General features: G+C 38.2%; 2 protein-coding genes across 3 annotated transcripts in view; one reads left to right on the forward strand and one right to left on the reverse strand.

The window, feature by feature from the left end:
* The window catches only part of LOC136432539 (tyrosyl-DNA phosphodiesterase 1-like), a 58,192-nt gene that overhangs the window by 14,927 nt on the left and 18,160 nt on the right, over positions 1 to 25,105 (reverse strand). The window contains exon 8 of the mRNA XM_066423899.1: positions 5,045 to 5,137. Coding sequence (XP_066279996.1) covers positions 5,045 to 5,137 — 93 coding nt within the window. The remainder of the gene's footprint in view (positions 1 to 5,044; positions 5,138 to 25,105) is intronic.
* The window catches only part of LOC136432542 (GTP-binding protein Di-Ras2-like), a 28,414-nt gene continuing 8,395 nt past the window's right edge, over positions 5,087 to 25,105 (forward strand). Inside the window, exon 1 of one of the 2 annotated variants that reach the window (XM_066423903.1) lies at positions 5,087 to 5,197. The gene's annotated coding sequence lies outside the window, so the exon portion shown is untranslated. Of the gene's footprint in view, positions 5,198 to 21,198; positions 21,580 to 25,105 lie in introns of those variants that run through there. The other variant, XM_066423904.1, reaches the window with a different exon arrangement.

The raw sequence follows: 25,105 nt of genomic DNA on the forward strand, positions 1-25,105 counted from the left end.
GGACAATGTTAATGTCACATATAGTGAAAGAAAAAAACAGTTCATTTCAAACTGTTGCTTCTAAGAACTGTTTAACATGAAAGAAGGGAGCTCTTTAAGGAAGTTACAAAATTCCATTCAAACTTTTCCACATTATAGACAAAGAGAAAACTAGTCTCTCCTCCTAACATCACAAAACCCACACATTACAGAAAATTGGGATTTTTCATCTTCCACTGTTTCAGAAAAACCCAACAAGTTACAATTTAGAGTCAGCCTTTAGACTAGAGAAGTTCATGTTATTTTGTTCTTCAATGTATTTTTCCTTTGGGCGAGAAATTGCAATAAACTTATTGTCATTATCAAGTTGAACTTAGCATTAAATTTGAGTAATACATACTATTGGCTGGAATGGCAATTTCAATCATGGTTCACAGATAAAGCAATAATCAGTCATTGAAGAGCTTTCACAAAATGGAACAACTAATATTACATAAATGGCAAATGGTATTCTTATAACTAGGTCCCCCATGAAAATACTGTCCTTTCCTAATTCCTATCGCTCCCTCGTGTTGCCAGAGTTGGAACTACATTGTACAACCGATAAAGTACAACTTGGCAAAAATTGTACTGGGATCTTTAGCATGCTCCCAGCGTGGCTCTCCTCAAACATGAGATCGTTGCTTTTTGTTCCATCTGAAAGCTAGGTCATTTTCACCTGAGTGGAGTGAGACATCTGTGTGAAGTGCCTTTCCCAAGGGCACAACGTCTTTAGGTTGACTACCCATATATACCACAAGGCAATCCAATGCCACAATTTCATATTGCCAATGGAATCGTATGATGGGATATCTATTGTCTCATATTTCAACAAACTGTTATTATATTTCAACATCGCATGCATGCAAAGTTAAAATCAAGAAGAAAACAATTATGTCTGCGTTGAACAATTCTTTAGTGTGTCAGTAGCAAACACTGGTAATGCACATTCATGGTGCCATGAATTTGTGGTAACCATGAAAAATAAAACCACCGCAAACATTTCTAGATTGACAGTATTACATAGGGAAGTCTGTTGAAGTCGCTCTTCATGAATAATTTGCAACAGTCCTTGACTAAATTGCATAACCAGCCAACTGCCACAAAGCATCACACACAGGCTCTGTTGGAAATTGGTAATTACAAGCTGCATCAGGTACTGATAGGCAGTAGTCTGCCTTCACTGAGGACTCTAACTACTCTACTCAAGAAGCGCAGAGAATCCTTTAACCATGCTTAAGTGTGGCTTTCACTATTACATTGGATGAACAATTTACAATGTCCTCAAGAGGGACTGCAACTCTTATCGGTGCTATGTGCAGTTCTCTCAAAGTCTTAGGGATAAAATTGGGATTCCAAACTCTCATAGACGCTCGCATGCCTGGAGGCCTGGAAGTCTTTCAACCGTAAACGTTTCCATTCTGTCGAACTGCATAACCAATTATTTGGTGCCAGAAAACTTAGTCTTAGTATGCCCAAGTCTAACTAGCTATATAGAGTGTGGACTTCAACTTTAATGCTAGCTAAATGGGAGTCACCAACTTGGAAGTTGTCAGTGAAAAAGTGTCACACTTTATCATTCTGAGAAAATATGGTCCTGCAAGATGTCAAAAATTTTACCTACAATATATGTAACTATTATGTTTTATTCCTTTTTATCCTTAAATCTAAATCACCAAAGCTGCAAAAGAAGCCTTGATTATCATCATAAATGTAAAAAGCTTTAAAAAATCAATTCATCTCATCAAAATTTAATCATGCTCTACAAAATCCTCTTTGCAGCTATATGTACATACCTTCCTTAATTGTGATTTATAACTGCAAGCCCATTATATTTCTGCATGGAAACTTTAGCAAGTTGATTAAGTTTTCATCTGCAATTCTGCTTTTTCTCTTCTAATTGTTTTTCACCAATTGCATCAGGTGCTGCATTGTGGATACACCTAATTTTCTGTATGAGACACACAATCAATGTGCGCAACCTTGATTTGGGGCTGGTTGCAGACAAGTCTGGGATGAAACGTAAAATGAGAAACCTTAAAGTACGCACCTCTCTCCACCGATCTTAGACACATTTTGAACCTGATTAAGTCAACTTTATGGCGTTTCTTAATCTCTTTTTCTCAGGATATTTTGTTCAATGCAAGGACTTTTATGTAAGGTTCTTTTATTTTTACATCTTTATACATCAAACATACATTAGTACATGGCACAACAACTCAATTACAATTTCACAATCACACACAGTTACTGTTACATATTGCTACAGGGGCTTTTCCGACTGGCTTTTTTGGCTATGGTAACTCTTTTGTATACTATATTAGGTTATCTAAGGCCCTTCTTCAAATTCATAAAAATACTCTTTCCCCGCTGGCATAGTCTCTCGTACTTCAATTAACATGACTCCCACAACAAAGCTGGCAGGCGCAAACCATTTGTCTTGATGAAGCAAAAAGGGTTAAAGATGACATCATTACAGTAACTGCATTCATCCATTCAGGTAATCTTGTGCTTAAGTTCCTTGAAGACATAACTCCATATATTGGGAGGTTAAGGTCATGGTTGTACATGATAAAGCTATCTTTAAAGCGTTTACTCATTAATAATTCAACGTTTGCTACATTAGATCTCTAAAATAGGACGCGTATATCTTTACATCATTGAAGAATTATAATGGTGTAATTTGATATCAAAGATATTCTAAGGCTATATCAATTTGAATTATTGGTCTTCGGATTTTTGCAGGAAAATAATGGCGATTTAGGGGCAAAAATAAGAATGAAAAACAAAAAGGCATCCTGTGATAAATTCAAATGCTACCACTATGACATGATTTACAAAGTCAACATACCATGCTGGCTTAAACATTGGGAACAATGAAATAATTGCTTAACATTTAATGCATTGTTCAATGGAAAAAAATGTATCAACTATTACATAATAGAAAGGCAAGGACTTTCTTCAACTGTTGGCTCCAAAACATTAGCATTTTGTGCTTTTATTCATATCCCGCATTACACAAATCAAATTGACCTGGCACTCCCTAGATTTTAACAGTTGATATATATGTCATGAATGTGAAAGTCAAATTGAACTTTAAAATAAACTATTATCAAAGAATGTCCTCATTAATCATGAAACATTTTGTGACATTAGGCCACACCCATCACTTTCCTTTGTTCTTGGACATTCTAAAAGCTAGAGTACAACAGGAAAATAGAGAACTGGGAGGAAAATTTGAATCTGACTGTCATGTACAGTGTATCTGTATAATTATAGTACCCACTCCCTGAAACTGTGTGTACCAAGCAAAGGTACAGACTTTCCTCTCAGACTCTCTTCTCATGTCCAAGAAACAACAAATTGCATCCGTGTGGCCTTACTATAATCTTGTCTTAATTGTCATGAACACGTAGCTTATCTGTGTCAGTAACTATGCAATGTAGTTTCTAAAAAATACAATAAAATGACAACAGCTGTAATGGATGATATAAAAATGAGGTAAAAACAAAAATCAAAATTCAAAACTGTTACTGTAACAGTAGTCTGAGGTAAAATGATCTTGCATCATATATTTAACACCCACATGCCTACTCAAATCCCAGTTTACAATGACCATATTGTGAGTTAAACAGAAGCACCCCCTTACTTGCATTCTTGTGGCACATTCCGGCAGCCAAGGACATGTGACTTCGTATAAATAGCCATTAATAATAGATTTGGCACCGTGGCAACACAGATTACTCCCACAATCAATGCAGTATTATTGCCAGCACCTCTGCAAAGAGTCCAACACGGCCAGGCTGTATAGAAACATGCTGTGCTGCATATAAAAAGGTGGTTTCCAAACATCATCTGTAATTTTCGTGCTTCATGCTGACCGCCGAGGTCTGACGGTTCTGCTATCAGGAGTCGCTGCCATTCCCTGGGGGAGATCACATCCTAGCGACTGTAAATGGGAATTACCTGCCTAGAATATCACCATGCTCAGGGAATGTGCGACCGGCCCCCTCTGTCATTTCTCCAGCAGCCAATGGGGCCTGAGGACGGGGATCGATACACGGTGATCAGGCCCATCTGAAGACCCCGCATTATTGCGTGTGTTGGCACCGTACATCTGTCTGTGTCAGTGCCGTGCATCTCTTCCTTTGAAAGGCTGCTATATCTGAAATCCTCCATCGGGACAGCCAGCATTATACGGTGGTGATAAATCCCAAACATTCACACTGAGAAAAGCAACATCAGTCGTCCAAGAGATGAGATAGGGGTGAAAATGTCCAGGAACAGCAACATTGGGCCGCAGCTCGACTTAGAACAGCACAGGCGACGGACGATCAGCGCAAATCAGGATCCCCTTTGTACATAACACGGAATCAGACCTGACTACAACATCACAACCCGGCTGGGGGACCTTGTACAAGACTTTGTTACAAGACTTTAGCAGATTATAAAGGATCGCGTTACAAGATTACAAGGGTGACTTTGATTCCTGGGAACGCTCAAGTCTCCTACATTTGCGTGTAAATCGCTGTGTGCAGTCAACCACTTCAGGACCCGGTGACACCCAGGCTAACCCGAGGCAGTATTTCCCTGTTGAGGAATATTCTCTCTCCAGCTGAAGGACTACGGTGGAATAATTTTTGTTCCTGTGACAGAACCTTTTTTTGGGGTTTGCGAAAAGAAAGAGAAAAGAAACAACTGTTTTGATTATTACAAGTCTCTGGAAACAACATCAAAGAGATGGTTTGAGAAAGAATTTGTGCAAACCACTTTGCCTTGCTACCCTTTGGCAATATTCCAAGAGATAACAACAGAGCTACAGAAAAGCAGCATTGGCGAATATTATTTGAGTGGAGAGGCAGCAAGAAAAACCTGCCGGTGCATTGTGATGAAAAACTGCCTTTGAAATAATTCATGAATGCAGCCTTGGCCTTTCTGTGGGCCAGAAAGCTAGACCGCTGGATTTTCCCTTCCTTGCATGGCGGATGTATAACGACAAGAGTGGAAGGAAAGTTTTGGAACCTACCCTTGAGTTTTTTGGTGCCAGTCTTGGTGGATGAGGTTGGCAGTGTGGATGGCTATGCGCAGGCCATCATCATACAGGAGAAACATCATCTTACTGTAGGGAAACAGTGAGGGAAATCTTCATTCAACAGAGTATCACACAGGAATCATACAGGTAATGGTAGATTTCAATTGTTACTTTTACTAGACAACACTAGACACTGATTGAACTCTCATGTTTTCTTACAGGTCATCTATTCTTCATAATTTTGCTAAGCTTGTCTAACAAAAGGATAAGTCATTGTAAAATCACTGTCAAATATTGGATTTTTTCTTAGAGAAGGAGCTTTATGGAATGGATGCAACAAAAAGTACAGTGACTTTTATGGTCAACTTCAAACAGAAATACAAAATACATTTTAGATTTCTAACAGTAATAATGAACATAAGTAACTAATATCTAAATTTGTAACAATCACCGTTGAGGCTTATCATGGGTTTCAGTATTATCTTTCTTAATAGAAAAGCAATATCTTATGTATCTACTTAATATTTTACATGTATATTACTATTTTTTATTAGATACTATTCAATCAAATAATTGTCACAAATCAATGTTTAAATTATTTGATGAAAGTAATTGTTTTAAGATTGACCTGAAAGCCCGAGTGATACAAGAGCTAGCAAGAGTTACAAGCTATAACATGACATGCCTTGCTACATGTACATGCCTTGTAACAACTGCCATATTTCAAATTGACTGCCATTATGATCAATTTGAAATATTACATGAATTTTGGAGATTGATTTTATTTCCAATTTCAGCAGTGTTAAAACAAAAAAAGGGCTTCAGTAGCACATATAGGGCAGAGAGTTTTTCAGTCAGGTCATTGAGGATTATCATACATAAACATCTGAATTTTTTCAACTTCCAATTATTGTATTTTGATTACTGGATCTTGTGGGAATCGCATAAAAAAATTTTCAAACTTTACATTAAGAAGTCTACATGGACCTATTACCAGACTTTTTCTTGTACAAAACTTCTTTGCCCGGCATATATTTCATACTACTAGACAGTCTAATCATAGGATGCTACATGTAACTCTCACTTTTGTCATTGTGATAAACCTTGGTGTGTCAACCTGGAATCTTCTAAAGTTGTACCGACTCTTTCTAATAGTATACAGTCAAACAGGTCTGGTAGAGCCAGTGTAATAGATCACATGCAGTATAAGACAGTAATGAAAGATAAAAGTTGCAAGAGCCTGTTATACAATGAACCTGATCAAATGAACACAATGTTCCTATCCTAATGTGGCGCCTCCAAACTCTCTAACTCAGCAATGCTAGTTCTCCTCTTTCCATTTCACTTTTAACACAATATCAATGTCTACATGGTCACCCCCAGGGTGTGATAAAGAAGTCTACAGGGACCTATCCTATCAGTTGAGGTGGCTTCTCTGGTACAGGCCGGTACAGGGGCCTATCCTACAGGATATAGGGTGGGTACAGGGGCCTATCCTACAGGATATAGGGTGGGTACAGGGGCCTATCCTACAGGATATAGGGTGGGTCCCATGGTACAGGGGCCTATCATGCTATCTGAGGAGGTTTCTCTGTTACAGGGGCCTATCCTACAGGATATAGGGTAGGTCCCATGGTACAGGGGCCTATCATGCTATCTGAGGAGGTTTCTCTGTTACAGGGGCCTATCCTACAGGATATAGGGTAGGTCCCATGGTACAGGGGCCTATCATGCTATCGATCTTAGGAGGTTTCTCTAGTACAGGCCAGTACAGAGGCCTATCTTATAAGCTATAGGAAGGGTCCCATGGTACAGGGGCCTATCATACTATATATGAGGATATTTCCCCTTGAAAAACATTTCCGTCAAAGCTTGCCATCAATACAAACAGTCACAACAATTGAAAGATAAATAACCATGTAGGTCCAATCATTAGCTTAATTATAAAACAAAACTTTTTTTCCACTGAATCATTAGACTTGCACGACAAAAATCAGAGTCAACAATGATAAAGCTGCAGCTACATGTACACTTGTACAGTACACAGACCAGATATGTGCCGTTTCTCCCCCCTCCCCCCCATTTATGAGAGGCCCCATATCGGCTACCGCTGGCGGCACACCTTGCCCCAAGGTCACAGACCTCAGCTGGCAGGAGCCTCTCAGCCATGCATGAAGTCATCATCAACCATTCTTCCATTCCACCCAGGGAATTCCAAGCATGCGGGGGCAGTTTTGTTTGTTGGAGCCTTAATAATGCTTATTTGTGACAATTAAGACTCAAATCAGACAGCTGTTCAGCTTTTCTTGGAGGTCATGAAGTTGGAGGTATGGGTCAAACAAAATATAACAAAGATACAGATTACATGTCCGAAGTCATAATAAATATATCCACAGACAGGGCTCGAAATAGTGGGCGCATGTGCACCTTTGTGCACCCAAAATTGGAGCTGTGCACCTAATTTTTGACTGTGGGTGCACCAGTGCACCTAGATATTTTTGTAGGCTATAGGGTAAAGGTACTGTTGTACACTGGTATACAGAATATTCGTCAAATTTAAGTATCAGAAAAAACACTATTATAACCTATTGTTGTTCTTTATCAAATCTAACACTTGTTTGAAATTTTTAAGTCAGCTATAGAATTACAGATTGAAAGTCTTAAGAGAGGCAGTAGCGTTAAAATTTGTAATTATGTTTTGCTGACATTCAACTTTAGTTTATATGGTGCACCCAAAATTTCTTCTGTGCACCTAATTTTTTTGGTTGAGTGCACCAGTGCACCTATTTCCAAAAGTGAATTTTGAGCACTGACAGATGTATAGTCCTAAATAATCCATACACGTGTCTCCTTTTAAAAACATGATGTTACCAACAAATAAACAACACAAAGTGAAATGAAAGCTGACGAATAATCCTTGTCCCTTTTGTTTGGGTTGTTTCAATTATCGCAAAAAGAGGACCGATTATATGGCCATATGCGTGTCTGCTGGCAGGCTGTTCCAGACATTGGGTTAGAACAGACATGGCCAACTTACAATTACATGGCTTTTGTCATACCTGTGGTAACCTAATCAATATGTTGGGGCACATCAGCTTCATGTCAACCTTACAATGATCTATTCATATTGCCTAGAATGACCACTAATGACCTATCTAATAGAGGTCTGTGACACGTGTAGTGTGAAGTCGGTAAGGTAAAGGTAACGATCCCATTGCCTTTGAGGCCGTGGACCTCCAGTGGGTTGTTAATCCACTTTGTCGAGGGTACGGTATGAAAAGGTGGAGCCTGTCCCTCATCTTCCACTACATGTACCTTTGACCTTCAAACCCAAGTCTGGTACACAATTTTACAACTGGGTACAGTGAGGAAAGTCATGTAAAGTACCTTTTCTAAACACAACGTATGGCCAGGAAACCCAGGAACCGAACCCATGACCTCTTGATCACATGTCCGCTAGTCCAATCATTCAACGCCATATATGTCCATATCAGTTAACAATGATATTGACAAAAAACATTCTCAACACCTATTTTTACCACACATTTCCTGTTCCTCCTCAATAGACACAGGAAGTCAAACCTATAAAGGCAGTGTTTATAGGATGTTTGGAGAAGATCACCATGTCTATGGCAGATGAGACACTCCCTTGATATATATCCTACCCTGGGGACATCTGCGGAAGCTGACGCATGGCGTTGTGCTGATTATCATGCTGCAGTGTTTTGTCTGATTGTTTAGGTCACACCAATTTTTTTTGTTGCTTCTCAGAATCGCCTCTCGTGTTTTTCCCATTTTGAAAAAAAGAAGAAATTGGGTCGTTATTCCCATTCACAAATTTCTACTTGCAATTTTTGTCATTTGTTCAGTTGTAAAACTCAATAGCCAGCAAAATAGATTATAAAGGCCTCCACATACCTAAAAAGTGTGGTCACATTTTATCATAAGTTATGATTTTTCATTTATTAAAACTTTTTCTCAATGTCAACCCATATACATGTATTGCATAGCAAAAGGTAATTTTGTTACTGAAATTATAGCACTACATCAAAGAAAGGGGTTCATTACATAAAATGAGCCATACAAAGCTGAAACTTAAATAATCCTCCTATTCTTTATGTTTTGTAAACCCTTATCTTCACCCCAGACAATTTGCAAAAAAATTCTTATATTTTCTTTTTGCCTTGTCACTCCAATTTTTTTCTGAAAAAAATTGAGAATTAACAAATAAAATTGGTGTGGCCTTATAGCCAAACGTAGATTATATATTGGATGCCCCCCATCCTAGCCAACAGTTTCTTGTGCCATCCCTACCATCTGAGGCGAACATCAAACTACAAAATACCTCTCAGCAGAACGAAAAGACACGAACAGTCTTTCATCCCTAGAATGCTCAAAAGCATGCAACACTAATTATAGTTCTAAACGGACAATATAGACCTTCAATATTACCACATTTGTATTTTTAATGTTTCTTGCTCAATATCTGTACCATGGTTTTAGATTATGAGATTATATAGATTACTGCGCCAAGTCAACCTGCGAAACCGTGTAATTCTAACTTTTTAATGCTGAATGTTGACATGTTACTAATAGCTGTAAATTTTATGAACTGCAACACAATTCAGGCTGTTTCAGCCTGCTATGTTCTGTGTATTGAATAAAGTAAAAGTTAAAGTTATATCAGATGGTCTTCATTCTATCATGGCTAATATTTCCCCAATAACAAGGCTGAAAACAAAGCCTCGCTTGTTCAGTTCAGTAACAGTAGCGTGCATGTTGGGTGAGCGACACAGCCGGGATGGAACTCGCGGCTTCTAGTTTAGTTGTCTGTAGTATTCTGTTAATCGCGGTTCTACAACTTTTGTTACCGAGAGAAGGAAAATAATTAGATGCAATGTACTGTATCATTACTGGCCTAATGTGCAACCTTCATCCTCAAAGACCATATTAGTAGAGGTACCTTTTCTGTATCTATATATCTGTATCAATATAGCTGGTATAACTGCCCTTTGGCGCATGTAGATATCAGCCCCAGTACCCTTTTAGAGACAAGTCGGAGAATCTTGGGAAGAAGCCAATTTCCTGACATATACAAAGGAAAGAGGTTCTCAGGTTGAGTCTGACCTTAGTGCTGAAATCATTGCTGCTTTGACATCTATTCACAACAAGGCAATTAGACTGACACTTACATGTACCTTATCCGTGCATTCTTGCACATTCTTATTCTTCTTGTGTGCACAGATGTGCTCTGCTTTGAGAGGTTAGTTTCTGATGTTATACTTCCTTTTCCTCTAAAAAAAGGTGCAGCACAGATTTTGCTGCATTTCAGGCTACAGGCTCTTCAGGTTCTGATTTCTTCTAAAAATGTGACCACTGGGTTAGCAGAGGTTTTATTTTGGGATCAAATGAATGTGAAATTTCCTAAAAGGATGACTTAGGAATGCACTCCATCAATTTTCAGAAGGTGTTTTAAACACTCTTTTATTACAGTCATTGATTGTTTGCATCAGAAAAATATATATTCTGGGCTCCTAAGATATGGCATTAAATGCAATTAAGCATTTGCAAAGACATGTAATTTGGTAAGATCCATACACTATCGCACATCTTGGAATGGCGCAGGTTTGCTTATCATAGTGCTTCTCACCCAATAGTGTATTTCATCACAGATAATCATTGCCTAGGATAGGACTTAGTGGCCTGAATAAATCGTGCTCCTAGTCGCCCACCAGGGTAATTGGCTCTTACACGGGAGGCTGTCCCTGACGCTAAGAAATAAGTCTTAGGAAAGTCATCTTTAGCATAAGAATGCAGGATGTTTCCCTCCATGATGTTGCAGATTTGTTTTGTACAATATCATAAATCCTTGAAAACAATGGAAATTAGTCCAAAGAGAAATATTACATTTTGGGCTCCTTTTTTTGTTGGTACATGTATAAGTCTACAGTTTGACTGGATATGCATATATTCCACATCAAAAATTATTTGAAGACCTAAAAGACAACATTTGTAGGCATAAAAAGTAGGCAAGAATTCTTCCACTTCTGACATACTGATGTACATGTAGAATCTGGTTCAATTTGTATGCAAAATAAGGGTTTATTGATTCAGAAGGAGGGAAGACATTTATTACAAAGGTCTCCATGGACCTACCTGCTGTGCATTCTTATCATGCTACAAAGCCTTGATTTTTCATATATATTTATTTTGAGGGTGAATGATAAAAATATGATTAATTGTTGGGAGTGTATATATTGCATGTTTCAAAACCTGATGTATCATAACAAACTTACTCGCTACAACTAGATGTACAGTAATAGTTATAATATCATCAGTTGATATTCATTTGTATATTCAAAGGGAAGAAGAACAAGCCACGCATAAGATAGTAATAATAGAATCCACAAAGATAATAACTTCTATATAAACTTTTCTAATTACCAATCGTATTTCCTGAGTGGGTGCCAATAATACCATCCTCAGTACCTTTCTAGAGACAAATTGGAGAGTCTTGGGAAGAAGCCAATTGTCTGGCATGTACAGATGTAAGAGCATCTGTTTTCAGGCTGAGTCTGACCTTAGTGCTGGAACCTTGAATGCTTTGTCATCAATTCATAAAACACTGACAACTATCTTATCTGTACTTATGTGTACCTTTGCATTCTTTTGCATACTGCATGTAGCTCTGCTTTAAAAGGTTAGTTTCTGATGTTATCTGAACATACTTGTACCTTTGCATTCTTTTGCATACTGCATGTGCTCTGCTTTGAAATGTTAGTTTCTGATGTTATCTGTACGACGTGTATGTACACGTACTTGTACCTTTCTATTCTTTTGCATACTGCATGTGCTCTGCTTTAAAAGGTTAGTTTCTGATGTTATCTGTACGTACTTGTACCTTTGTATTCTTTTGCTTACTGCATGTGCTCTGCTTTGAGAGGTTAGTTTCTGATGTTATACTTCCTTCCCCCGTAGAAAAGTGGGAATCTATCACACTTCCTATATCCATGCCAATCATGGGACACAGACCCACTGCCATCAGCAGCCTGCCATTTCAGCAACATTAGCTCAATATACATCACCTGGTTACCAGTATTAACAGCCAAGCCATGTTATTTTCACCGTCATGACGCCTCATGATGAACAAATCTGCACCTGTACACACTCTAGGGATGCCAATTTGCCATTAATTTTGTCGCCTCATAGCCTGCGTACATTCCCTCTAGGATGATGCTTTTATGGCCACTCTATACTCAAAGGTCAGACATGATGTTGTAATCGGTACCTGGGAAAATGGTGGCATTCTCCTCAGGAAGTTACAGAATGCCATTTGTGGAAAACTGCCTCAGGGAACACACAGTAAAGATCTGTGTTGTTATCAAGGGATAACTACCTTACATGCAGGCTGCCGTTTCTACTTGTTTGGGGCATTGATAATAAAGACCATATGTGCTTGGTGATAATAATCAATCATTTTGGACATCATCTCCTCCAATGTGACCCAATCTGTAACTGTAAGTATAGAATAAAGACTTGACTTTATTGACTTTATTGAAGAAAATCCATTAGCGATGGGCCCTAAGGCACATCACTAGTCTTCCTGGACTTCTCATCACATACAAATACAACATCAAAATAACAATACAAACAGTAACGATGACAACGTAACAAACATCCAACCAATATGTACATCAATTACAGGTAGCAGCATCAATCAAAGGGCAACACATCTGATCAGATCAAAGGGTACACAACACTTTGGGGTGAAAAGCTCCTAAAATTAGATAGAATATTTTTTACTTTATAAGTAACAAGTTTGCTTAAAACTATGTCAAACATTGTGAATAAGGCCCCCTATCCACCAGATGGCAATTGCAGAGCAACATTAGAGAGACTAAAATTGGATTTTGGCAACCCTTGATTTTATTATCAGAATATGATGCAGGATGTAAAACAACAGATGTGAAAAAATAGTTCAGTATCTATGAAACTCGTTAAGTGTTTGGTCTCTTAGTCTCTAGTTGAAACAAAATGTTACTTATTAAATTTTCATGAAGAACGTGTTCTTATTTCTACATTGCAGGAATCACCAGGGCAAGAAAGAGATGAAAATAAGATGAAATGAATAAATATGTACATTTAATCCATAGTAAACAGCTGGGGTAGATATGCTCCAGATGTGAATACCATACAATGTTTTATGCACATTCATGTAGGTACTGGATACCCCTGATAAGATACAGTGTGGAGGAAGGGAGGAGAGGCCAACGACCTTTACTAGATTGCTTATAGACAGCTGTTATTCCCAGTGAAGTGTTACAACCCTCCTAATCAGATACAAATGGGGAGGAGGGGAGGAGAGGCCAACGACCTTTACTAGATTGCTTATAGACAGCTGTTATTCCCAGTGAAGTGTTGCAACACTCCTAATTAGATACAAATGGGGAGGAGGGGAGGAGAGGCCAACGACCTTTACTAGATTGCCTTGTAACAAACATACATGTATGTTACTCCCAGTGAAGTGTTAAAACACCTCTAATGAGATACAAATGGGGAGGAGGGGAGGAGAGGCCAACGACCTTTACTAGATTGCCTGCAGACATTACTGCCAGTGAAGTGTTACAACACCCGTAATAAAATATAGATGGGGAGGAGGGAAGGAGAGGTCAACAACCTTAACTAGATCGCCTACCAATGTTTCCTGCAGTGAAGTGGTACAACACCCCTGTAATCAGATATAAATTGGGAGGAGGGGAGGAGAGGTCAACGACCTTTACTAGATTGCCTGCAGACAGATGTTACTCCCACTGAATGGTTATAACTCAATAATGTTTTATATGTAATATGTAATACTATATTTCCATAAAGATACATGACATAATTACAAGGCCTCCTAGTGTAAGCATACTGGATAATATACAGTTGTATATTTGTATCATATCTGTGTCAGGAACAATTGTCTGATAAAAAAATCATTGTTAAGGATTATAACTTTTATACTGAGTTGGAGTTGCTAGCATTTAAGTTGCAAGGTTTTTTAGTTGCAATTTGTCGCAGATGACAAAATCTCATGTCTCCAAGTGTCCACAGTACTAGTCATTTCACCTGGTCAACCTAAGGCCATGTTGATTAGATCATATGGATGACATTTGCATGCACATCAATTTTTGTCTATTTCCAAAGAAAAAGTTTACAACCACACTGTAAATCGTACAAAGTAGCTGCAGAATGAGCAAATATATGATATAAATTAGCCATGCAAAAAAGAAGAAAAATGGATAATATTGTCGTAGAATTCCTAAGTCAAAGAAAAAGATGGGAAAGTACAAAAATGAAGAATCTATTGTTTGGCATACCCTACTTTTTGTGTTAAGTCATTTGTTCAACATTCCTGACAAATTAGATTTCAAAATGAAGGCAACTTTTTTTACCTAGCAACATATTTGCAATCGCACGCTTGTATCTGTTTTGGGTTTTCCAGAGCATGTCATCTATATAATCAAATCAACATGACCTAATAAGCTTTCAAAAGTCTCCTTGTTTGAATCAAATAAAACAGAGAGTTTGCAAAGGAATCATTAAAGCCACATCAATTTAGTTCCTATAAACATGTATAGGTTACACCATGATAGGATTACTATATAGGAACTGACCACAAAATTGCTGATACCATGAAGATCAGATAGCTCAGTGTTATCGGTAGGATTGTCTTCTTTCCTTCGGGACAGGAAATGGCAAATCTATAGCAGGCATTTCCTGTGGAGGAAATGCTGATAGCATCTGTAGTCCTCCTGGCTACAAAGGCATAATTTGGTTGAGTCATTTCTGTGAGCTCCTGGCCCAGCGTGGGCAGATCCCAGTTTTGTCTCACTGGACCATCTGGACTCACAGAACATATGGCCCCAGGGTAACTACATCTTTTGACTTCTAGTTATGAGGGTAAAACTTAGCCTTTCTAGCTGGCGCAGACACTTCCCAGCAAAAGAACCTGGGCCATATGTTGGGAATTGCAAATCAGCCCCCCCTCCCCCCCAACAATAAACGCTAGCACTCATGGAAGGTTGCCATTATTTACTGTGAAAAACCCATGTTCTCTTACTATTAAAAAAAAAACTTTCTTTACTTTCAGTTTAAGAATGCAGCATAAGGATTGTCCAAGAAAAAAACATTTATGATGATAGTAACTGATAGTTTTATTCCATACTTATGTCTTGTTCTATGTTTACTGTTGTTGCCATACTTTGTACCTGCTACAATAGTCGTGCAATTAAGTTCTATATAGCATTGATACAAAACTGGCTGTAACACATGAGATGCCTCCACAATCCTACCCCTACTCCAGTAATATAATTTTGCTTGAACCTTGGGCCACATTTAGTCCAGCCACTGAATGGCTAGCACCTTCTAAGCACATTTTAACTTTTCTTGCTCTGTATAAATTCACTTTATCGATTAACAGCTACATTTAGTACCTATCATCAGTACCTAATAGATTCTATCACTTATATACCGACCTTGTCCAGAAAATTGCCAAAATGAGAAATAGATTGGCAATAGGAAAGTTCTATGATGTCACACTACAGAAACTACAGTAGGGTCCTGGAATTACGGCAAACACTAAGTGATATCGACAGACCTCATTCCAACATACAAAAGTCGTAATGCTAGTGTCAACTGGTCTATTTACAAGGAGAGCCAGCCTGTCTGTAGCTTTTGTAATGTATCTCCTGAGTGGCCTGATCTGGCAATGGGAACGAAGGTTCAGTAATGAACCTTTCAAGAGCCTTTCAAGAACCCTGCCAGATCTATCGGGTTTCATCTCATGTTTGTATGGCTACGGTTTTCACTACAAAGCCATACAGGTTTTTGTTGTTGCTTGTGTTAACTGTCTGGAAAATCCACTTTTTTCCAGAGACTAACAATAACAGCAATGTAATATCATCAGTTTTGTTCACAAAATGCATCATATTTCTAAGTTAAACACATAATATGCTACATGTAGTTGTCACAGATAGTGGTCCAAAATTTACAATAGAATGCTGGCAAAACATGATTACTTACAGCACTATATCTGCTGTAAATGCAGAAATGTTTGCAGTTGTTTCAGGTTCACGGTTATTGCGGTGAACTCTTAAGCAGGAACTTAAAACAATCATGAAACTTTTTGCCCACTTATGACTGCAGCCCTTATTTTGTTTCAAACACATACTTAAAACTACCGCAAACACGCCATTTTCTCCCTACCGGGAAATTAAATCCCCGCAAAATTAAACACTTTTACAGTAAACCTGTGGGAAGGCAAGGGGCGAAAAGCAAACTTTCTCTTCCAAACATCAAGAAAAATAACCTTGTGCAACATCTATAGATTCAGCACCAAGGGCAACTATAGTCCTCTGACAAGTACTGTAGCTTGTTACTAATGTTAGTTTCCAAAACTGGTATGCTTCATTTAGTCCATGTCTATTTGATTGAATGGATGACATCCGCACGCAATTTTTGGCCATATTGTAAATCGTACAAAGTAGCTGCAAAATGAGAAAATACATGATGTAAATTGAAAAAAACAGATACTATTGTCGTAAAGTCAATTCCAAAGTGAAAAAGAGGTTTTGAAAAAACAAAAATGAAGTATCTATATTTCGGTATACCATACATATATTGTACTTCATCTTTCCTGACCACGTAGATTTCATAATAAAGGCAACTTCTTTTGTAAAAAGTTTTTTTATTCGCACACTCACATCAGTTTTGTGGTCCCCAGAGGATGTCATCCATATAATCAAATCAACATGGCCTTAAACATCATTAAACATTGTATAAGACCAACACTCACAAGCATCTTACCCATAAGCATGGTGTTTTTTTCAAACACATGATTTCAGCTTTACGTCCAAGAGATTATTTCCTAACCAATGCTATAGGTACTCATGTTCACTTGAGTTGAGTGAGGAAATTGGTGTTAAGTGCCTAGCGCAATTCTCAGGGGCACACTATTTGGACCTGCTGGGGATTATAAGCTATGTCAACAACCCTAAACATGAGGTCACCATGCCACCTGAAATTCTTGACAACAGTAACTTGAAAACCATTTCTCACTTCAGGAAACACATATAAGTACATGATAATATCACATGTATTTACAGACACATATCATACACACTCATACATGTAAAATTGCTATGTAATACTATCAAACCTGTCAAAACTACCACCTCTACAAAAGGACCACCTGGCCAACGTGACCACTTCTTGGTAGCTACTTAGATAATGTTTCCCAATGACACAAGAATGAAGAATCCTGTCTACAGTGACCACCTGTCCACTTAGACAAGATTTTTTTGGCCCCCTGAGTGGTCTTTTTGGCAGTTTTGACTGTAACTAGGAAACTGTATCATCTTCACAGATTATTTCAGCCGGTCTCTCTAATTTTTCCTCGTAAATTCTGAGAGAAGGTGAATCTAATTGGTTTAATTTCTTGGCCTGGTGCCAGCTCATGGATCTAGAACTCTAATATTAAGATATGACATAAACAATCTCTCCTGACATCAGGCATTGGAATTACTTGTAGGACAGGACATGGGCAATATTCAGAAATATATCTGTGGCTCCATAAATATGCATGTTCCATTAGAGGGCACTCAAGCATGAAAACTGGAGGAATAATAGGAATAAACCCAAGCAAAATCAATCCTTCCCAATATACACACTCCAGACATGTTAAGCGTTTGTGAATAGTTTCTATGGGTTAATATGTATGAGACCTCTTACGGACAAAAACAATTGTAGTTTCAAGTATCAAAACCCAGCCCTTCACTCTTTGCACATTTATCCCCATTTAAAAAAAAGATTCTAGTCACAAAGCATCTTGTGGATGTCAGTTTTTACATTCTGACAGTTCAGTTTCAAAAACATGATTTTTGCTCACAAGAACTCCAAAATCTGCTAATGCCTGTCCATTATACAGCATCAATTAAACAATCAATCAATCCATCAATCCATTCAACTTAAGGGACCAAAATGTGATAACTTACTTACAGTAGCTATGCCTGTAAGACCAGGGTTAATTAGCAAAGTTTCCTAACAAACATTGTGACAAATAAATCTGTATAACAGCTACAGATTCAGTACTAAGGACAAAGGTAGTCATCTTGTAAGTGGTGTTGTTACAAAACCACAATGTATTGAGTACAAGTTGTGTGAAACCATCATCACTAAATTTTTTCAAATTTCTAATCTCACATGATTTTGCAGATGTTAGTTTTTCACATTCCAGACAATTCAGTTTCACAAAAAGCCCCAACTTTGCTAATCCCACTCCATTACATAACATCAAGCAACTAATCCACCCATTGACAATCATGGGGGCATGATCCGTCTAACTTCTGAAGGCATGATAATCCATCAACAGATAAAAGATTTACACATCATAAATAACTGAATCGATTTCAATATATATTTTCCAAGTAGAAAACTGCTTATCAATGATATAGTCGATTATCCAATAGGATTATTATGTCTGAGAGCTCTTGCTGATTGGATTGGATTAAAAGAAAATTAATTTCCAGTGTTAAACCTCAGACCTTCATCCTTTGGACTTTCATCCCAGATTCATTATTCTGATCACAAAGGTACCTATTGAAAATCAAGGAGGCTTGATCTGTGTTCCTTTCCTTAAGACACGACCATCCATCAAAAGATTAAAGATTGATGCGTCATAAATACCTGAATGAGTTCCTTGTGATGGATCGTGTCTCAAGGGGATGTCAACGATGAAATTAACTTTGTGGGGCCTAATATGACCCATCCATTTCTGACAGAAACACTGCATAATAATTGTTACTTAGGAACGTGACTACATTACAATGTTGCCATGATTTCCTGTGATTAATACTAAGAGTACAGTAGCTATACCTGTAAGACTACAAGGAGTAATTAGAAAAGTTTCTGAAAAAAATATAATGGAAAATAACAACTACGGATTCAGTAATAAGGATAGCCATAGTCCACAGGAAAAAAGGTTTTGTTAGTTTGTATAACTGGTTAACTATGCCTCAAGGGATGTCATCTATGAAATCAATGTTGTGTAATTCAATATCTGATCTTATATCAATTTCTGACAGAAACACTGTACAATATTTGTTACCTAGGAACATGATTAGTCTACATCAAAATACCAAATTGTGATTACTAGTAAGAGTACAGTAGCTATACCTGTGAGAGAAGACAAGGGTTAATCAGCAAAGTTTCTTTTGAAAAACATCATCACAAATGACTCTGTATAACAGCTACGGATTCAGTACCAAGGACAACCATAGTCGACTAACAACTGGTTTTGTTTGTATAACTGGTAAACCATGTCCCAAGGGGACGTCATCTATGAAATTAACTTCATGTGATCTAATACAACACATCAATTTCTGACAGAAACGCTGCAAAATAATTGGTACTAGAACACACCTTGAAGTAGAACTGAACGCTATCAAAACAGTGCACTACTGTTCATTATCCACCTGATAAACATGTTATTGCCACCTGTGCTAGACTTTCATACACTATTGTAACCATTTTAGTAATCTTGTACTTTAAAATTTTAGTGATACTACTGTTTTTAGCTATTCTAATAATTTAAGTCAATACCTCATTTGAATGACTATGATTTTAATGTCATATGTTCATATTTGTATATATTTGATGCATTACTTTATAAACTATTCATATCAGCCCTTGTGACCCAGGTTGGAAGGGACGGCCGTGTGACAGTCATGAGACAATATTCTATATTAGGACAGGGTGTGGCACTGGCCTGTCAATCAAGGGGTGTAATGACATCTAGTCTGAATTACATAAATCTCAGCTGATCAATCTCAATAAGGTTTTCTGAACTTTACAAATTCAGAGTTTATGCGATTACATCATGACACTTCCGTTAGAAAATGTCAATAGAAGGAATCTAGATATAGGCTTGTACTTTCAGTCAGTTTTGTTTGTGATTTAAGTGTGCTTTCAGAAGTATTTAAGAGTGGTAAGCGGGTATCTCACTGGACTTGCAGCACGTTCGTATCCTCGCTGCAACCGCTCCGTTGAGAGTGCTCAACGAATTTCTTAATGCAAATCTCTTAATGTTTTGTGTATTTTGTTGTCTTTTGAGTCATACTTGTGACTTTTTCATGATATTCTCAAGGGTAACACAAATCCAATTTAGGACACAGCGGCATCGCAGATGTGCCTTAGCTTCAGTGAGATACCCGTTGTACCAATTATATAATTAGGCCAGTTGAAAATCTGACGTTTCTTGTAATGGTGATTTCAAGCCGAATCTTCCTTATATAAAGACAAAGAGAGTCTCAATACAGCTTTCCAGATACAGGTGAGAAATGTTACTACAGTAACGCTAACAGTCCGTTCGTTATTGTGAATATGCAAATTGCATGCCATTGATATGCAAATGCAATTCTTATTGAAGCCCCTTTAACAAAATTTGTTTCAGATACAGGGTCAGACATGGCTATACTGTACTACAGAAACACTAACAGTCTGTTCATAATTCTGAATATGCAAATTTCATGCGAATTAGATATTTTCTTGAAGCTCCCTGAAAGAACCCTATCACCTCTGTCCGCAATGCTCTTTCCTCCTCCAAGTCTTTCTCATTCGTCTCATTAAATATATATATCATATCGATAGCTACATAGTCATCACTACATAAAAAATCAAAGACTGTAATATCAAGAACTTCATCCTCAAAAAAAAAAATACAATCATGTACATACATATAGCACTGAAGGACAGTCACAGTTATCTCTACACTCTTATTGTTGTCAACAGTGTTTACAACTCCTGGGCTTGTACTACAAATGTGAATCTGCGCATCTTCCCTCGGTGGCTCGAAGGGTAACAGACAACCCACCGCCTACGCATGTTTCCTTTATGGTTCCTTTGGGGCAACGAAACACCGGCTGTGCTAACTGAGAAAAATTCAGCCTTCAAGAGGCTACTGACACAATGAACCTAATCTACACGTAATAGCACGGCCAAATACCAGTTATGATCATAAATATCACAGGAGGCAGAGATCCCTGCTGCTCTCCAGATGTGACATTTACAGGTAATTATCCAGGGAATAAAGGACGTAAATCAGGTGCAGCAGACAACTATCCGGCTGCTACAATGGGATTACATCTCTAGGGCTGGGCAGAAAACACAGGGATTCCGTGTGATGGTGCTTTGACATGGAAGATTCTCTCAGCAAATGTGCCACACAAATGTTTTGGTTTCTACATGTAACCACTGGGTTCATGTATATAAGTGTGGGCTCCTGCGGGACATTACTGTGCACAGAAATGGGATCCGCAGCTGAGATGGTAGAGAGATAGTGCGGACGGAGGTGCTCGTTGAAAGAGAATGGTACCACGACACTATGCATTAGGATCCAACAGTCCAATTTACAGTGACCTGGTGAATGATGATACCAAGGACATTATATGATACCTAGAGAACTTCCCAAATGGGCCTGTATTAGTTGAAGGGTGAGTACGTAGTCTTACAATCTATACTTCCTGTGTGTTTTTGTTCCAGTGCCTGAGCTAACCTCTAAGACTGGGTGGGAATCTCCACCTTTGTGCAAGAGGCATTCTGCTAGCTTCTCTACTAACAAAATTGATCAGAAATGTTTCTGTTAGAATGAGTACCACAAACCTGGAGTATTGTCATTCAAACACTATGCGTTGGGAAGGGCGTCAAGTGAGCATTGCACTGTTTCTAATGACATGTCAATCATGGGAGGGGCTCAGTTACATCCGGTCTGTTTTGAATTCTCCCTTGACAGGCCTTTTATCTGACGGGCTTTTTATCTGACAGTGTTTGTCTGTAGATTTGATGGATTAGCTCAACATTTGAGAACAATAAGGGCTCCTGAGGACAGCAGAAGTATTTTATTCAATATAATGTACATGTCAGGGCTGGAAATACTGGGTGCATGATAAGGCCGCACCAATTTAATTTGTTGAATCTCAGATTTTTTCGGAAATAAAATTGCAGCGACAGGGCAAAAAATAAAAACAAAAATTTTTGCAAATAGTCTGGGGTGAAGATAAGGGTTTACATAACTCTATTTTGGTGGCTATTGAATTTTACAACTGAACAAATAGTAAAATCGTGAGTAAAAATTTGTGAATGGGAATAGCGACCCAATTTTTTTTTTCAAAATGGGAAAAACAGGACAGGCTATTCCAAGAAGCAACAACAAAAATTAGAAACTTTACCTTTGTGCATCCAAAAATTGAGCTACATAATTTTTTACTGTGGGTGCACCGATGCACCTAGTTATTTATGTAGGGTTAGAGTTCTATTGTACAACTAATATACAGTATAATCTTGACATAAAAAAATAATAAGATATTAAAGTTTACTGTATTACTTAGTGATGTTGAAGTTAGCTATAATAGAATTTCAGATTCAAGTTCTGAGGAGATTCACAGCACTGTTTGTAATTGGCTTTTGCTTACATTCTACTTTAGGCCACAGCAAGTGAGTTTTATGGATGACATCCTCTGCGGCTCCAAATTTAGTGCGCGCCGGTGAAAAAAAACAAGGCGGGCAAAAAAAACCCAAGATATCTACACTTTCAAACTTGAATACCATAAAGTATGCAAGAATAATTGAAGCGATAAAACATGGTATTACAACCAATAAGTCTTTTATCCCTGTATTCAATAAAACAGTAACTAACTCTGATGTCAACATTAGAATCATTATGAATTTAGATCCGGGTTTGTATAGCACATTTCAAAAACGCAGAGACATTGGGTTTCCCGTACACTGGGCACTGGAGTCTCATGAGTCATGAGGCTGACTGACTGTGACTACATAATGCTGGCTCTGCTCACTTCATCTCAAGTGAAATTCTCTCCGCTATTGCTGGCCTGACTGTCTGCATGATTTTCCGTATTTTTATTTTGTCTTCAACAGACAGACAGCTAGACAATGGTCTACTCAAACCGCATGACATTGGTTACTTCATCTGACCCTGTAATCGGATTTGTCAGTACTTCATTTCATTCAAGAAACACACCTTGATTACACGTTGTTGATAATAATGGCACAGACTAATTCCAATTTCAAGTTTGGTATGAGGGCTGCACTGTGTCCTCCTGTAAGTTGGTGATGAGGAGCATTCTTATTACAGCTTGACTACACAATAATTGTGCAACACATTTGTATCAATTTTTCACCATTCCTACATGTGCAAATGGTTTTTTACCGCATCTAGAACGTTTTTCCAATGGGACTGACAGACGTTTGAAACAGATTGCCCCGTTTTCAGTATATTGACAATTGGCAAAGGGTAAAAAATTCTTGTTTTTTATTTCAAAATCAGGCGAAAATCAATGCGTGCGCTGATGTCATCCATAACATTTACATACTGTGGCCTTATTTTACGACTAAAATAATGTCTGTGCACCTAAATTTCTAATTCTAGGTTAGGGAAGCAAGGGCAACTATTTCCATAAACCAATTTTGAGCCCTGTGTGTCTATGGCACAGTATGTGTGAACAGCATGCACTAATAACAAGCACAGTTACATGAGTAATAACAGGAGATCTCAGGGCTTGTTATGGAGCTAAAGCTTCCCAAGAGATGGCAGAGGGCGTCATCATGGCATGATGTAGAATCAGCTGAAGGTGTGGAGGTCCCTGCATATGGTTCGGTCTCATTTCCAATCCGGGGCCCGGCCGGGATGTTTGCGAAAACGGAAAATTAAAAAAATGCATATCAAGGAATATCCAAAATATATGGCTAGGAGTAATTTGTTTACGTTTTGTGTCTTTCGTTGTCTTTTATATCATATGTTCGTAGGCTGTGCCACACCTTCAAGATGGGGGTGTCGATCTAAAATTCTCCCAAACTTAAAAAAAAATACTGCTACAGAGGCTAAAACCACAGTGCATCATCGGGATCTCATTCACTACCAACGTCAACGTGCCAAAACTCAAATAAATCCATCCAAAAGACCTTGAGTTATACCTGCAAATACACAAATCTGGAGAAAAAAACAGTATCTCTGTTGGAAGTGAACCTCCATCCCAGAGTAATAAGAGGCACGGCAGGTTCTAACTGGCTTTCAACTGCACACTGGGTCAGCTTTGGAATTAATTCTGCAGTCACCACAGTGTCAGTGAGGCCACGTTACTGTAAATACAGAAATATTCGGGATGGTTTTATGTTCGCGTGAACTCTTTGATTACCGCCAACTTAAAACCACAGCGAAAAACGATTTTATTGTGTGACTGTTAGCACTACTATTGTTTCAAACACAAACTCAAAACCACAGCGAACACTCCATTCTCTCCCTACCTCGAAATTAAATCCCCGCGAACATTTCTGCACTTACAGTATTTGGCACATGGGTATTCAAACCCGGCTGGCATCTGTTGGGCAAAATTAATGGGGATCTTTCAGTCCATCAATCACCATGTAGTTGCAGGAGTGGAAAGCTTCTCAATCCCAATAGATAATTCTCCAATCCCAGAGCCGTGATAGGGACTGCTGTCAAACCCATATCTCTCCAGATATCTGATTTAATCAGACTATAGCCCCTCCCCTACCTCCTCTTGTGGACAATGATCGACGGTTAAGCTGAAATAAATGGCGAAGAGTGACACAGATATGCAGGGGAAAACCAGTCGGATTAATTACAGGACCTTCTGTTCACTACTGTACATCTTAAAACGTTCACAGTGCTTTTATTTGGTACACGATTTCCATGGTAACCTCTCCACCGTAAATATGTTTTTCCTTTGTATTACTACTGTACTACAGGGCTTTTCAACTGCAATGCTTAAACACTGTGAAAGCCTCTTTCCCCTTCCAAGCAGAAATTAAGTTCCCGCAAAGATAACTGGATTTACAGTATATTCCCTAACTCCTGCTGATGTTACAATGCAATACAGTGTGACACATAAGAGGGAACTGTCAGTTTGATATATGGTACCATCTCATAATATCTATGTAAAAACAAAATTCATCTATCAAAATATAGCTGCTGTCAGATGG

Source organism: Branchiostoma lanceolatum, chromosome 4 (assembly GCF_035083965.1).
Source record: "Branchiostoma lanceolatum isolate klBraLanc5 chromosome 4, klBraLanc5.hap2, whole genome shotgun sequence".
Lineage (NCBI taxonomy): Eukaryota > Metazoa > Chordata > Leptocardii > Amphioxiformes > Branchiostomatidae > Branchiostoma > Branchiostoma lanceolatum.